The 14,864-nt window shown below is 43.5% G+C and overlaps 1 protein-coding gene and 2 pseudogenes across 1 annotated transcript in view; all 3 read right to left on the bottom strand.

Moving 5' to 3' along the window:
* Positions 1-5,940: 5,940 nt before the first annotated feature.
* LOC138379198 (small nucleolar RNA U3) lies at positions 5,941-6,025 on the bottom strand (annotated as a pseudogene).
* A 3,401-nt stretch (positions 6,026-9,426) lies between these two features.
* Positions 9,427-9,509, bottom strand: LOC138379197 (small nucleolar RNA U3; annotated as a pseudogene).
* Positions 9,510-14,262: 4,753 nt separating this feature from the next.
* Positions 14,263-14,864, bottom strand: part of LOC138378900 (uncharacterized) — a 162,857-nt gene continuing 162,255 nt past the window's right edge. The window contains exon 16 of the mRNA XM_069464211.1: positions 14,263-14,787. Within this exon, the coding sequence (XP_069320312.1) occupies positions 14,263-14,787 (525 nt within the window). The remainder of the gene's footprint in view (positions 14,788-14,864) is intronic.

Below are 14,864 nucleotides of genomic sequence, written 5' to 3'. Positions count from 1 at the left end.
CAGGGCTGGTCTGGCAGCAGTAGCTCTGTGGGGCGCTCGTTTCCGCGGCCCCGGGCTGGGTCCCACACCGCAACCCCAACCCCGGCACGCAGCCTCCCCTCCACCCGACCCTCTCGCCCCACCTGGGCCTGCGGCGCAAGCCTCAATCCTTGCTTTATATTTCAATCAGGTTGTAATTTTGTTGTTGAGTTTTAATTATTCTTTATGTATTTTTAAATTATTGGCTCATGAGATATATGATCTTCAAAATATTTTCTCCCATTCCATAGGTTGTCTTTGACTCTATTGTTTGTGTCTTTTAATGTAGAAAAGCTTAAGATTGATGTAGTCCTTTTTTCGAATTGTTTCTTGCTTTTGCTTTTATGTCATATCCAAATAATCAATCACCAGTTCTAATGTCAATAAGCTTTCCATCATTTTCTTCCATTAGTTTTATATTTTTGTACCTTATATTTAGAACTTTAATATGCTTGGAGTTAATTTTTGTACATAAGAGTCAAAACTTCATTGTTTAGTACATGTATATTTACTTTGCTCAACATCATTTGTTGGAGACTGTCCTTTCCCCGTGGAGTGGTAATGGAATTCCTGTCTTAGATCATTTGACCATGTATGCATTGGTTTATTTCTGGATTTCTATTCCATTCCATTCGTTGCTATGTCTGTGTTAATGTTAGTGTCACAGAGGTTTGATTACTGTAGCTTTGTAATGTTTTAAAATCAGAAAGTGTCAGACTCCAATTTTTTTTTAATTTTTAAGATTATTTTGAGCATTCAGAAGTCCCTTGAATGTCCATGTGGAAAACTCCTTGGGAGTTTTCTTTCTGTGAAAAATATCACTGAGATTTTGATAGGGATTGCACTGAGTCTGTGGATTGCATTGGTTAACATTGACATGTTCAGATATTGTTTTCTAATCTATGAACATGGGGTGCATTTTTATTTGTGTTTTAATTTTTTTTTTTTGCAATATTTTCTAGTTTTCAGCTTTCAAGAGTTTCACCTTCTTGGTTAGGATTATTCCTAAATATTATATTATTTTGATGCAATTGTAAAGTGAATTGTTTTCTTAACTTCCTCCTTGAATTGTACATTTAACCTAAATTTTTTTTTTTTTTTTTTGAGACAGAGTCTTGCTCTGTTGCCTGGGCTAGAGTGCCATGGCGTCAGCCTAGCTCACAGCAACCTCAAACTCCTGCACTCAAGGGATCCTCCTGCCTCAGCCTCCCGAGTAGCTAGGGCTACAGGCATGCGCCACCATGCCCGGCTAATTTTTTCTATATATTTTTAGTTGTCCAGCTAATTTCTTTCTATTTTTTTTTTTAGTAGAGATGGGGTCACACTCTTGCTCAGGCTGGTCTTGAACTGAGCTCAAATGATCCGCCTGTCTTGGCCTCCCAAAGTGCTAGGATTACAGGCATGAGCCACCGCACCTGGCCCATTTAACTAATGTCTTTTAAAAGCTTCACTGCTTCTTTCATTTATAAAAGTCTTCCTTGTTTCAGTGCCTCATATTTCAAAGATCTGTTTTTTTAAAAACAATAAAGTAAAGCATTATTATTTCCATCACTTAGAGTGAGGGCCATTGAATATTTGGAGGTTTGGTGGCTGAATGCACATGTGGAAGTGAGAAGTATGATTATTTTAGGTCAAAAATATCATTTCTATGTTTTATGCTGTTTGGTAACAATCATTTCTTTTAAAAAATTCTTTGTATGTTTAAAAATTATAATGCAAATTCCTGGTTTGTCTAAAAGTAACCTCCATGCACAGGGATTTCTCAAAGATCATCCTCCAAATCATAATCTCCAGTAGTAAACACAATAAATAGCCAATCTCTTAAACCACATTTTTTCTTACTATTTATAAATGATCAATGGAACATGTGTAACTAGATATGCATGTGGGAAACAAATGCCTGTGTATAAAGGAGACATTTGTGTGGTTTAATGAAATTTATGGAAATTCATTGTTTTGGATTTGGCTCCTCTACTAGGCGCAACAGACTTTACCAAATAAGAATGAAGTTACTCCTGCTATGTGTCATGTAATCAAAGAGAACTTTGAAACAGGCCAATTGCTTGAAAAGCAGGAGATTCACAGCAACCAATCATAAGAGGCATCATTTACCTGAGTGGGCATGACAAGGAAGTCCCCTCTGTTTTAACCATATACGGGATGTAAATTTGGAATGACCAATCCTCTTTTTTCCCCCATTTCTGCTTTTAGTTTAAAGCCCTTTTCTGTCTATAAAACTAAACTCTTCTATTTAGTTTAAAGCCCTTTTCTGTCTATAAAACTAAACTCTTCTATGAAGCTCACTGCAACACTCATTCTATTTTATAAAATGAGATGTCTGATTCTAGAACTGCTAAGAAAACACAATTAAGTCTTTAAACTTCTTTTAATTTTCTTTTTTGACAGTTTCTGGTGACCTACAAAGAGACCCAAAAGAGGCTCTGACATTGCCTGAGGTCCCCTGAAGTACATAGGTGAGGCACCAGTGACTCCTTTTGGAGTGTCCTGTCTTCCTCACGGAACCCCAAGTGTTGTAAGTAAAGTTCCTCTTGGGCTCAGATTCTGCTCTCTTTGCATTGAGCTGCCCCAGCCAATATTTTCTGCTTTTGAAACCATGGTTTGTTTGTGCTGTGAGAGAACACATGACCTTTGGGGGTTTGCAGTGATAGATGGATCACTGCCAAAGGCCCCAGTTTTAAAGTGGGTGCTTGTAGTAAGTGGCAGTGTTAATGAAAGCTCAGCCACTTGTCCACGACGCCGAATAACAAGGACAAGCGGTTTGAGGAGGAAGGAAAGAGAAAGTCTACTTTGCCAGCAAAGGAGGAAATATGGTAGACCTTCTCCTCTCAAAATCCCAAATTTCCTGAACATAGGCAGAAATACAGAGCCTTTAAAGGGAGGGTTCTCAGCTTCAGGCAATTACTGTGGTTAACTATTCTAATTGTTCCATCTCTGCCAAAAACGAATCCTGTGAACTCTGCCAGCCATCCACCTGGGGGGCTGGCACCACCAGGGAGTTTTAACAAAAAACTTAACCTGCCTCAGGGATGTAGGCTGAGCTGCAGTTCCCAAAGAGTGAGGGAAGTTTTCCAGGTCATTCTCTCTGTTACATACTCCCCACTCTCGATATTTCCCTTCCATATCTATGGGAGGAGAGGTGACTACTGTGTTACAGCAGCGACTGCAAGGTGTGTGACTCTGGCTTTAGGAATGCACAGGGATTTGGGATCCCTTCTTTTTCCTTGCATGGTAAAGTAGGGGAGAATCATTTAATAAGTTGGTCAAGAAAGTCTCAGAGCCAAGCCACAATGACACTGGTGGGCATGCAAAGGGCACCTAAAAGCTGTCAGAGCACTTGCCACCTAAAAATAAGATTACCGTGACAGGATAAGCTGCTGTCATGGAATGGCTTAGATGACACTAGGTTACCTGCTAGGCTCAAGAAAATTTCCAAGTAACGAAATACACTGTGAAAACATTACATGACCTAACCCTGTGGCATTTCTCTCTTAGGTTTTTATTTCAGCTCTGAGAGACACAAGATTCAATGTAAAAGTGGAATCCTTAATTTCTGAAGAACTGAGTATTCTAACTTTTGGCTATGCCTGCTTTTACATGTATAAATATTATGGCCCTGGAAGCAGCAAATATTTACAGAAATAGTGATGCCTTACTAAAGATAATTCAGAATTAGAATGGCCAGTATGTGGAACATTCCAGATTGACAAGACCGTTCATCTAAGAAGTGCATTTGAAAGTAAGAGCTCCTGAATTAGGTCTACCCAGGGATACCTATTTTAACAGATGTGTAGAAGCTTCTAAAAAGATTTCTAAATATTTGCCTTTTTACAAGACTCTGTACAAAAGGCAAGTAAAAAGCCTAAGCAACTAATTGATAAGTAAGAAAGGACTCTACTAACCTTTTTGATTAGTTGCTATCCCACCTCAAAGACAAAAAGAAAGCTAGATGAAGTGTTTATAAAAGTTAAACCCTCAGGTCTGGGTTTGCTTCTTTAACCATGTTTACATCCTGCTCAAATTCTTGAGTTCAAAGGTGTCTGTACTGAGTTCAGGCATAGAAAATCTTTTGCCTGCCCCACTCATTTAATGGGTTCCACTCTGAACTCAATAATCTAGTTAAAACAGAAGCTGAAATGGAAAGCCCGAGAAAGTGGTATTTAGGCCTAAAATATAAGTTCTATGCCTTTGAGATATACATTTTCTACCTAAGAGCCATCCATTCATAAATACAAATTTAGCCTTGGCTGGCTGACAATCACTTAGGGCAATGGAACAGGCAATTAAAAGATAAGTAATCTGAAAGGGTAGTGGGAATATCTGGAGATTGGTAAATAAGAAAATGCTTAATTGGAAGTATAAAATCTTTGAGTCTGTCTATATGTTTATGTCTGTTTGTACATTAGGTATATTTTCCTACCTCTGGAGGGTATTACAAAACTAATTTATAAAATCCTTTAAGGGAATTCTAGTCAAATTGGCTTAAGGATAAATGAGTGCTCATATAAATTAACTTTGTAAAACTCTCAGAAATATTAAAACTGATCCAACTGTTTTTTTCTAGGTTCATGTAATTTAGGTAGATGTTTGGTAAATATAGCTAGCTTTAAATTTGTTGGTAAAATAAAACTTGAAGTGTTTTAAGAATTGTCACTTTTTCCTGGGTTGTTGGTCAGATAGATTTGTGTTGTCTCTGCTAGATGTGTTGTCTCTGCTAGATGTTTAAGACCACAAAACTATAAATTCAACCTAAGATTGAAATGTGTAGTAACAAATTTGTTTGACACACATCAGTTGTGAAAGAAAAAAAGAGAAGAATCATGTTTTACTTTTCGTTTCTTTGCTTCTGTGATATTTTTGATACTTGACTGATTTGTGAGCAAAATGACATAAGATGATGGTATGGGGGAGGGAACACTTTCCCTCAATTGTCTGAGGGTTTGAAAGCTCAGTCTATGAAATAAAGTGACAACAGGCAGATTAATTAGAGAAAACGTATACAGATTTATTGCATGCCTGGGGGCATCACATTAAGAAAAAATGAATGTAGGCCGGGCACGGTGGCTCATGCCTGTAATCCTGATTGCTTAGGTCAGGAGTTCGAGACCAACCTGAGCAAGAGCGAGACCCCGTCTCTACTAAAAAATAGAAAGAAATTATTTGGACAACTAAAAATATATAGAAAAAATTAGGCGGGCATGGTGGTGCATGCCTGTAGTCCTAGTGACTCGGGAGGCTGAGGCAGAAGGATCGCTTAAGCCCAGGAGTTTGAGGTTGCTGTGAGCTAGACTGACACCACGGCACTCTAGCCCGGGCAAAAGGGTGAGACTCTGTCTCCAAAAAAAAAAAGAAAAAGAAAAAATGAATACCTAAAAAACCAGGGAGATTTAGCTTATATGCCTTCTTCATAGGGGACATGGGAGAGGAGATGTAGGACACTTAGGGGAGAGTAAATCATTTGAGAGAAAGAGGAATTGTTGGTATATGACAGTTCAAAATTGGTTACTTCCTAGGTTTTCACTAGAACTTAAGGTTACTATTAAAAATACTAATTAATACACATAATTAAACTAAAACTAGAAATAATGAGGGAAATAACTCTGTACAGGAAAAAAATAAGATATGCTGGGTCAGAAAAGTTATAAGGTAAGAGGATGTGTTTTTTGTTACTGTTTTGTTGTTAAGTAAAAAAACAGAGTAACGTTTGTCCCAAAGTAGAGTAACTGCTTATTTCACACTGGGAAAGAGGCAGTGTATAGGATAAACTAAATGGATGTAAGAAAGCTGTAGAAGGTTTGTGAAAGAAAAACTTTCTAAAAATGAAATTTGAGTTGAGCATGCTGGCATGCCCATATAGCCCCAGCTACTTGGGAAGCTGAGGCAGGAGGATCACTTGAGCCCAGGAAGATTCTTTTTTATGGTGTTCTACATGTTCAGAGAAACTTCTGTAGTAATGAACTATAGAAATGATTCCTAAAAGTAAAGTCTTTGGGCTAGGAATTTTAATTTTGAGGCCAGCCGGGCAACTGAGTGAAATCCTGTCTCTTAAGAAAAAAAAAAAAGAAAGAAAGAAAGAAAGTTCGTGTGTAGTCAAGCTGGCTATGATTGTATAGATTTATTTATAAGGTTTTAGTAAAATTAGCTTTTGCATTAATGGCACACTGATACAAATAGTATCAGTCTGAGAATATGATTTTTTTTTTTACAAATATGTAACTTTCTGTATTTGCTCTTTGAAATAGCCTATGTATTCAAGTATTTTAAACTTTTTAACATTGTTGATGAAGTTCTCAAAATCAAACTCTAAATTAAGTCTTTCTGACCTTGAACTAACTTTGGAATGTTCCAAAGGGGCCCTGGAATGTCTCAAAGGATTTGTAAAAGAGAACTATTAAGCCAATCAGGCTTAATTTATTATTTTATATGTTAAATTATATGGGAAACACTGTCAAATAATAAGTGATGCTAAACTCTCATTTTGTTTTGTTTTGTTTTGTTCCTGTTTTTGAGACAGGTTCTCACTCTGTCACTCAGGCTGGAGTGCGTGGTGCGATCATGGCTCATTGCAGCCTCAAACTCCTGGGCTCAAGCGATCCTCCTGCCTCACCCTCTTGAGTAGCTAAGACTACAGGTGCGTGTTACCATGCTTGGATAATTTTAAATTTTTTGTAGACACAGGGCCTCACCATGTTGCCCAAGCTGATCTTGAACTCCTGGCCTCAAGCAATCCCTCATTCAGCCTTGGCCTCCCAAAGTGCTGCGATTATAGGTGTTAGTTACTGCACCCAGCTTAAACTCTATTTAAATTATACTTTTATATGGGTTTGTTTATTAATATGAGTATTTCACAAATTGTATGAAATTCCTAAAATCCTGTATGTCCTATATGGTGTTATGAGTCATAATTTCAATTATTATGTTAAAATGTTGTATGCCACAGAAATAATTTCCTTGTCTAATGCTGACTATAATGAACTCTTGGCTGGGTGCGGTGGCTCACGCCTGTAATCCTAGCACTCTGGGAGGCCGAGGTGGGAGGATTGCTAAAGGTCAGGAGTTCGAGACTAGCCTGAGCAAGAGCCGAGACCTTGTCTCTACTAAAAATAGAAAGATATGATCTGGACAGCTAAAAATATATATAGAAAAAATTAGCTGGGCATGGTGGCGCATGCCTGTGGTCCCAGTGACTCGGGAGGCTGAGGCAGAAGGATGGCTTGAGACCAGGAGTGTGAGGTTGCTGTGAGCTAGGCTGATGCCATGGCACTCTAGCCCGGGCAACAGAGTGAGACTCTGTCTCAAAAAAAAAAAAAAAAAAATATATATATATATATATATATATATTTAATATATATGTATAATGAACTCTTATCAAATCTTTAACTATGACCATTTTAAGTCTTCTAGATAGTTGTTTTACTCTGATGTTTTCCTGAAAGCTTTTTTTTTTTTTTTTTGTTGAGACAGCGTCTCACTTTGTTGCCAAGGCTAGAGTGAGTGCCGTGGCGTCAGCTTAGCTCACAGCAACCTCAGACTCCTCGGCTTAAGCGATCCTACTGCCTCAGCCTCCCGAGTAGCTGGGACTACAGGCATGCGCCACTATGCCCGGCTAATTTTTTCTATATAGATTTTTAGTTGTCCATATAATGTCTTTCTATTTTTAGTAGAGATGGGGTCTCGCTCAGGCTGGTTTCGAACTCCTGACCTTGAGCAATCCACCCGCCTCGGCCTCCCAGAGTGCTAGGATTACAGGCGTGAGCCACCACGCCCGGCCCTCCTGAAAGCTTTTGCAAGCAACTATAATCCTAAAGTGTTTTCATTTGCAAGAAAATTCACGGAAAGAACTCTGACAAATACAGGTTTCTGATAACTTTAAAAGCATACCATCTGGCCGGGCGTGGTGGCTCACGCCTGTAATCCTAGCACTCTGGGAGGCCGAGGTGGGTGGATCGCTCGAGGTCAGGAGTTCAAGACCAGCCTGAGCAAGAGCGAGACCCTGTCTCTACTAAAAATAGAAAGAAATGATCCGGCCAACTAAAAATATATATAGAAAAAAAAAATTAGCTGGGCATGGTGGTGCATGCCTGTAGTCCCAGCTACTGGGGAGGCTGAGGCAGTAGGATCGCTTAAGCCCAGGAGTTTGAGGTTGCTGTGAGCTAGGCTGACGCCACGGCACTCACTCTAGCCCGGGCAACAGAGTGAGACTCTGTCTCAAAAAAAAAAAAAAAAAAAAGCATACCATCAAATTGGGTAAAAATTTCCAAACTCCGATGAAGAAACTGATGGCTTTGTGAAAGTGCTATCCCAAGATCAAGCAGAAGCTAATTTAGGTGAGTTTAAATGAACTGATAAGGATAATGTTGATAAGGATAATGGTTTTATGACTTTCTTGAAAATTTTCTGGTTCTTATAACAATACACATTTGGAGACATTGGTTTTATTGTGAAGGCTTTGACTACAATGTCATATTTGAGAATGTACATAGAATACCTGGCTTTAAGTGTTCCCAGCCTTTCAGCGAGTAAAAATGTCATTTCTTGGCAGGCCCAGGAACTTCAAGATATTTTGGAGACCTTGAGAAGAGAGGAATTCACCCAAATTTACAAGTATTACAGACACAGCGTGATAGTAAGTCCTTGGTTTGGTTTCCTAGCTTTGAGAGGCTTTTAAAAGTCTATCTGAGATTCCTTATAAAAAAATTCCAACACCCATGTGATCAATTACTACTCTTCCTGCACTTAATAAGTAATCAAGCCATGTTTAATGAGACTAGAACTATTTTGCAAACAAACTGGTCTTACTGTGATTATCTTCGGTAGAGATGGGATAATTGTAGAGAAAAAATTGTTTCAAAAGAAAACTAGAGTACACTTGTTATTAGATTATATCCCTGTCCATTGCATTCAAGGTGTTATTATCTACCTGCAGACTAAACTGGATCATGAATTCTAGTTTCCTCCAATACAATTTTCTCCTACTTTTCTCACTTGAAATCACTAATAATAATAACTACTCTGCTCCTGAGGCCTTATAGACTAGAAATGGACAGTTCAATGTAAATTTCAAAGGACGAACCTTATGCCTGATGCGTGGAACAATCAGAAAGTATACCAAAATGCCTGATGCCATAACCAGAGATATTTAAACTGCAAACCAAGTAGAGAACTTGATGACTTTGTGCTGCAGACAATTTTTCCCAAGATATCAGTACAAGTCTTCTCATCATAATGAGACTCTTACCCCTCTTAAATTTTTCCTTGCTTAGGCACAATACCTCTTTTGCTTGGCAAGGATAATGCTGTAATTAGAATTTAGCTTCTGCAGTAACTTGAGGGAGTGTTGGATCTGTCATATCTTGAAAGGTGGAAGATGAAGGGACAAAGTGGGCTAGGACTTTTTTTTTATGGTGTTCTACATGTTCAGAGAAACTTCTCTAGTAATGAACTATAGAAATGATTCCTAAAAGTAAAGTCTTTGGGCTAGGAATTTTAATGGCACCCATGTCACTCTATAATCAGTCAGAAGCAGAACACTGGTCCACTCCTCGTAACCTCCATTATAGGTTAAAGAGAACTCTGCCAGTAGGCATTAACACTTCTGGATGGGCATCATTTATTAGGTCCCCTTTCCTGTGACATGGAGTAAATATAAATAAGGCAATGATCAGAAATTGATCCCTCACAGTAGCCTCTATAGCATATGCTACTGAAAGGGCTATCGCTGTGTTACAGCAAGTGTTACAGCGAGTGGTCCCGAGGACAAACTGAGCAGCACACAGAGAGTCGGAGAATCAAGGTTTATTCATTGGCAGGATCAGAGGGGTCTTGCCAGCCACCAAATTCTGAGCCCCGTCTACCCAATTTTTCCCATTTTTATTAAGTTGGGGTGATCCAAGGGGAGGGGTCTCAGGTGACTAATGCCCGTCAGGTAATAGGTTAGGTTAGTGTCTGCAAGTATGGTTGGGTAGGGCCTGGAGGGTCACATTGAGGAACCGGGTTATTAGGGGAGAGGTTTCCAGGGGTTCGGTGATCTTTCATAGGCCTGTAAGATCTGGCCTCTTGTAAGTTGACTCTGTTACTGAGGCTGTCTTAATTAGCTGAGCCCTTGTGTCTTCGACCTGTTGGATTTTAGCCTGGTCTTGGACTCCTCCCCCATCAGACATTCCCCAGTGGGTGTAGTAAGTCCAACAAGCTGGTTTGCCCCCTGGGGCTACACAGGTTTGGATATCACCTGTAATGGTGCCAGTCCAGTATTTCTTTCCCCCACTGTGGCACACCTGAGCCTGACTATAACATGTCTTTCTTTGGCATATAGATGCTGACTGTGAAACCTCCCGTGGTCCAGAAGCCTTGAATAATCCCGTTAGTGGAGGGAATCCAAGTCCTAGCACAGCAAGTCTCAGGGCAGGGTTTCTCTGCCATAGTTGTTAGGATGAGTGCCCCAACCAGGAGGAGGGTAGGGACTGAAGCAGGAGCAGACATCCTACAATGAGCCAAAATGTCACAGTTAGAGATGCCCTCTGCAGTACAGTCCAATCTTCCGGAGCTGCCGAGAGGAGTCCAATCCCCAGTAAAGTCGCCACAACCCCAATGAGGGCAAGGGCCAGTGGTCCCATTTATTCCTGTTCAGTCCTGGGTGTGGCTGTCCTCATTGGCAGATGGTTAAGCAGGATCTTTAGCAGGTTCCGCTGGTCCTGATGTGCGGTCCAGAGATCAGTTTCACTGTCTGGTTCGGACTTTTTTACTCGGGAGTGGTGGATCCACGGAGTGATACCTGCAACTTTAACAGCAGTGGGAGTAACTAGTATCACAGTATGGGGACCCTTCTAGGTGGGCTCTAGGGGCATTTTTTTCCAGTCCTTTACCCAGACTAGATCCCCAGGTTGATGGGGGTGGACAGGGAGACCCAGGGTGATAGGGTTTTTTTCTAGGATGGTGTGGTGGATATGGTGCATAGTTTTGGCTAAGGCTTGGAGGTGTGTGTTTATATTTAATTCCCCTAGTTGTCTGATGTCTCCCCTTAATCGCTTGATGAGTAGGGGAGGTCTACCAAACAGGATTTCAAAGGCTGCATATCCTGTGGGCCCCGGTGTGCACCTGACTCTGAACAGGGCTAGGCTTAGCATGTCTACCCAGGGTAATTGTGTTTCCTGACAGAGCTTTGGTAGAGTGGTCTTGAGGGTCCGGTTCATGCCCCCTACTTTCCCTGAGCTCTGTGGCCTATAGGCTGTATGTAGTTTCCGTTTGATTCCTAGTGCCTTGGTGAGGGTTTGCATGGCCTCCGCAGTGAAGCTTGGTCCGTTGTCACTGCCAAATGAGAGTGGTAGACCATACTGGGGGATGATTTCTCTCAACAGAAACTTTGCCACTTCCCTGGCCTTTTCTGTCCCGGTAGGGACTGCCTCGACCCAGCCTGAGAAGGTGCATATCACTACCAGCAGGTATTTATAGTCCTGACATGGTTTTACTTCTGTGAAATCAACTTCCACATCTTCGAACGGAGAGGTTCCGGTGTACTGAATTCCCGGGCCGGGTCTCGGCCTGACCGCCGCATTGTTTTTAGCGCAGGTCTGGCAGCGGGCGCTGACTGCTGTTGCAATGGACGGAAGTTTGGCGATGCAGTAGTACCGGGCGAGTAGCTGCGTGAGGGCTGTTTTCCCCAAGTGACTCAGGTTGTGATATGGGGAGACAATAGAGTATGCTAATTTACTGGGGATAAAGATGTTATGGTTTTGTAGGTGCCACCACCTGTCTGCGTCCTTCTTGGCCTTCTCCTGCTCTGCCCACTGGTTTTCTTCTGGAGTATCTTTTGGTTTTTCAGGCCACTCGGGTGCCAACAAGATTTGGCATTGAGTTGCAGTGTTGTCCTGTGAACGTTCTCGGGTGGCTGTATTTTTGGCTGCTTGGTCTGCCAGGCGATTGCCGGTGGCAATTGGATCTGTGCCCTTTTGGTGCCCTCGACAGTGGATGACCGCAGTTTCTTTTGGCTCCCAAACTGCCTCTAGCAGTTGGAGGATTTCATCCTATTTTTGATCTCCTTTCCACCTGCAGTCAGCAGTCCTCTCCCTATATATTGCCCCGTGGATATGTATTGTGGCAAAGGCATAGTTAGAGTCTGTGTATGTGTTTGCCTTCTTATCCCGGGTATGCCTGAGGGCTTGGATGAGGGCCCATAGCTCCGCCCTTTGTGCCGCCCACCCTTGGGGCAAAGGGGCTGACATGATGATCTTATCCACTGTGGCGACAGCAAAGCCCGCCAGTCGTTTCCCGTTCTGGATAAAACTACTGCCATCCGTGTAGAGTTCTAAGTCTGGTGCCGGTAGAGGACTATCTTTCAGATCTGGCCGGCTGGCATAGACCTCTTCTACCGCCTCGGTGCAGTCATGGTCCGGGGGCCCTGGCTCAGTGGGTAGGAGGGTGGTGGGATTCAGGGTCCGCACAGTCTCCGGGGTGACCTGAGGGTTTTCGCACAGCAGTCCTTGATACTGCGCTGACCAGTAGCTTGAGAGCCACCAGTGCCCTGAGATGTTCATTAGAGATATGACTATATGAGGGACTCGCACACGGAGGTTTTGTTTGTCTGTTTCCTTGACTAGTAGGGCGGCAGCCGCCAGTGCGCGGAAGCAAGGTGGCCATCCTGCTGCTACCGGATCCAATTGTTTTGACAAGTAAGCCACTGGTCTCTACCAGGGGTCCACAGTTTGAGTCAAAATCCCCAGAGCCACTTGTTTCTTCTCATGTACAAGCAGGTTAAAGTCTTTGGTGAGGTCCGGTAACCCTAGTGCGGGGACTCTTTTTAGTAAGTCTTTTATTTCCTGAAAAGCCCTTTCCTGACTCTTGGCCCATTTCAATTCTTTGTCTTTAGGCTCGCGTAGGGCCTCATACAGAGGCTTAGCCTTTAGGGAGAAACCTGGGATCCAGATGCAGCAGAATCCGGCCGTGCCGAGGAATTCCCTGAGTGGTCTCCGTCTGGTTGGCCTGGGAATTGTACAGATCATGTGCTTACGCTTATGTCCCAGTGTCCGGTGCCCCTGAGTGATGTGGAAACCGAGCCACTTCACCTGTTGCCTGCAGATCTGTGCCTTTTTCCAGAAGACTTTGTATCCTTTGTCAGTGAGCAATTGGAGCAGGCACTGGGTTCCCTGTCGACAGTCTTCCCTGGCTGGGCTCGCTAGAAGGAGGTCATCGATGTACTGTAGAAGTGTGCGGCGGGTTTCTTCTCACGGAAAGGAGATGAGGTCAGTGACTAGAGCCTCCCCGAACAGAGTCGGTGAATTTTTAAATCCCTGTGGTAGTCGCGTCCAGGTGAGCTGAGTTTTCCTTCCAGGCTGAGGATCCTCCCACTCAAAGGCAAACAGGGGCTGGCTCTTCAGAGCAAGCCACATGCAGAAGAAAGCATCCTTTAAGTCCAAGCAGGAGAACCAGGCAGCATCGGGGGAATGAGGCCCAGGAGGGTGTATGGGTTCGGCACCGCTGGGTGGAGAGTCACTATGGCCTCATTAATCAGTCGCAGGTCTTGCATGGGCCGGTATCAGCCTCCGTTGGGCTTTCTGACTAGCAGGAGGGGAGTGTTCCATGGGGACTGGCACTCTACCAAAATCCCCTCCCACTTAAGCCTGTTGATGTGTTCCTGAATTGCCTCTCTAGTCTCCTTGGGGATGGGGTACTGTCGTCTCCTGGTCGGTTGGGCGCTCGGTTTCATCTCAGTCACCAGGGATGCATGGTGATGTGCAAGACCGGGAGGGTTGTCCTCCGCCCATACCAACAGAAAGTACTGCTGGAAGTCAGGCGGGTTCTGTTCCTCTTTGGCCTCATCGTATAGCTTCCATTCCGATTCCCGAGGCAGGGTGACCGCCATTATGAGAGTCTCTGGAGCACTGAGCGTGAGGCTCGCAGTCTCTTCTGGGTGGAAGGTGATTTGGGCTTCCAGTTTGTTCAGGAGATCTCAACCTAGCAGGGGCACGGGGCAGTCTGGTATGTATAGGAATTCATGTCTTATCTGGTGCCCACCCCCCCATCTGGTATATTCGGGATTGGCAGAAGGGTCGAGCTACTCAAGTTCCAGTGGCTCCCACGATGATGGTTTCCCTCTCTGTAAGTGGAGCCACAGGGGTTGTTATCACCGAATGTTCTGTGCCAGAGCCTGCCATGAACGTTTTTGGTCAGCCCCCCCACTTCCATTATAACTGTAGGTTCCCAGGGGCCAAGAGTCAGGGAACCCGGTTGGTCCTATTCTGAGTCGACCCCAGTGAGACCGATGAGGTCCTGGGTCTTCGAATCCTGCTGGAAGCCCCTGGGCAGGTTCCTGTTTGGCGGTGGGTGGTTTCTTTTGTTGGGGCATTCATGCTTCCAGTGACCAAACTCCTTACAATAGGGGCACTGGTCAGGCTTCAGAGTCCCTCGTCTCCTGGGTCCTCCTTCCCGTGGCGGGCCAGATCTCTTGGCTGGGTCAGGTCTTCCGAGGGCAGCAGCCAGGAGAGCGGCTTTCTGTTTCATTTTCTGATCCTTCTCCCTCTGGGTGGTCCGGTCTCGATTAACGTAGACCTTCTGGGCCACTTCCATCAGCTGCGTGATGTTCATTCCTGCAAACCCGTCAAGTTTCTGGCATTTCCATCGGATGTCAGTATAGGACCGCCCAACACATGCAGCATTCACCGTCCGCTGATTTTCGGCCGCCTCTGGGTCGAAGGGTGTATAGACTTGGTTGGCCTCACAAAGGCGCTCGTAGAATTCGCTCGGTGATTCCTCCAGCTTCTGGGTGATCAGAGCGACTTTGTTCATGTTGGTTGGTTTTCTGGCTCCCTCCCGGACCCCGTGGAGGAGAGCTTCCC

The sequence above is a fragment of the Eulemur rufifrons genome, chromosome 30, assembly GCF_041146395.1.
Source record: "Eulemur rufifrons isolate Redbay chromosome 30, OSU_ERuf_1, whole genome shotgun sequence".
Lineage (NCBI taxonomy): Eukaryota > Metazoa > Chordata > Mammalia > Primates > Lemuridae > Eulemur > Eulemur rufifrons.
Note: the sequence above shows the minus strand (reverse complement) of the source record. Positions and strands in the feature narration are given on the sequence as shown.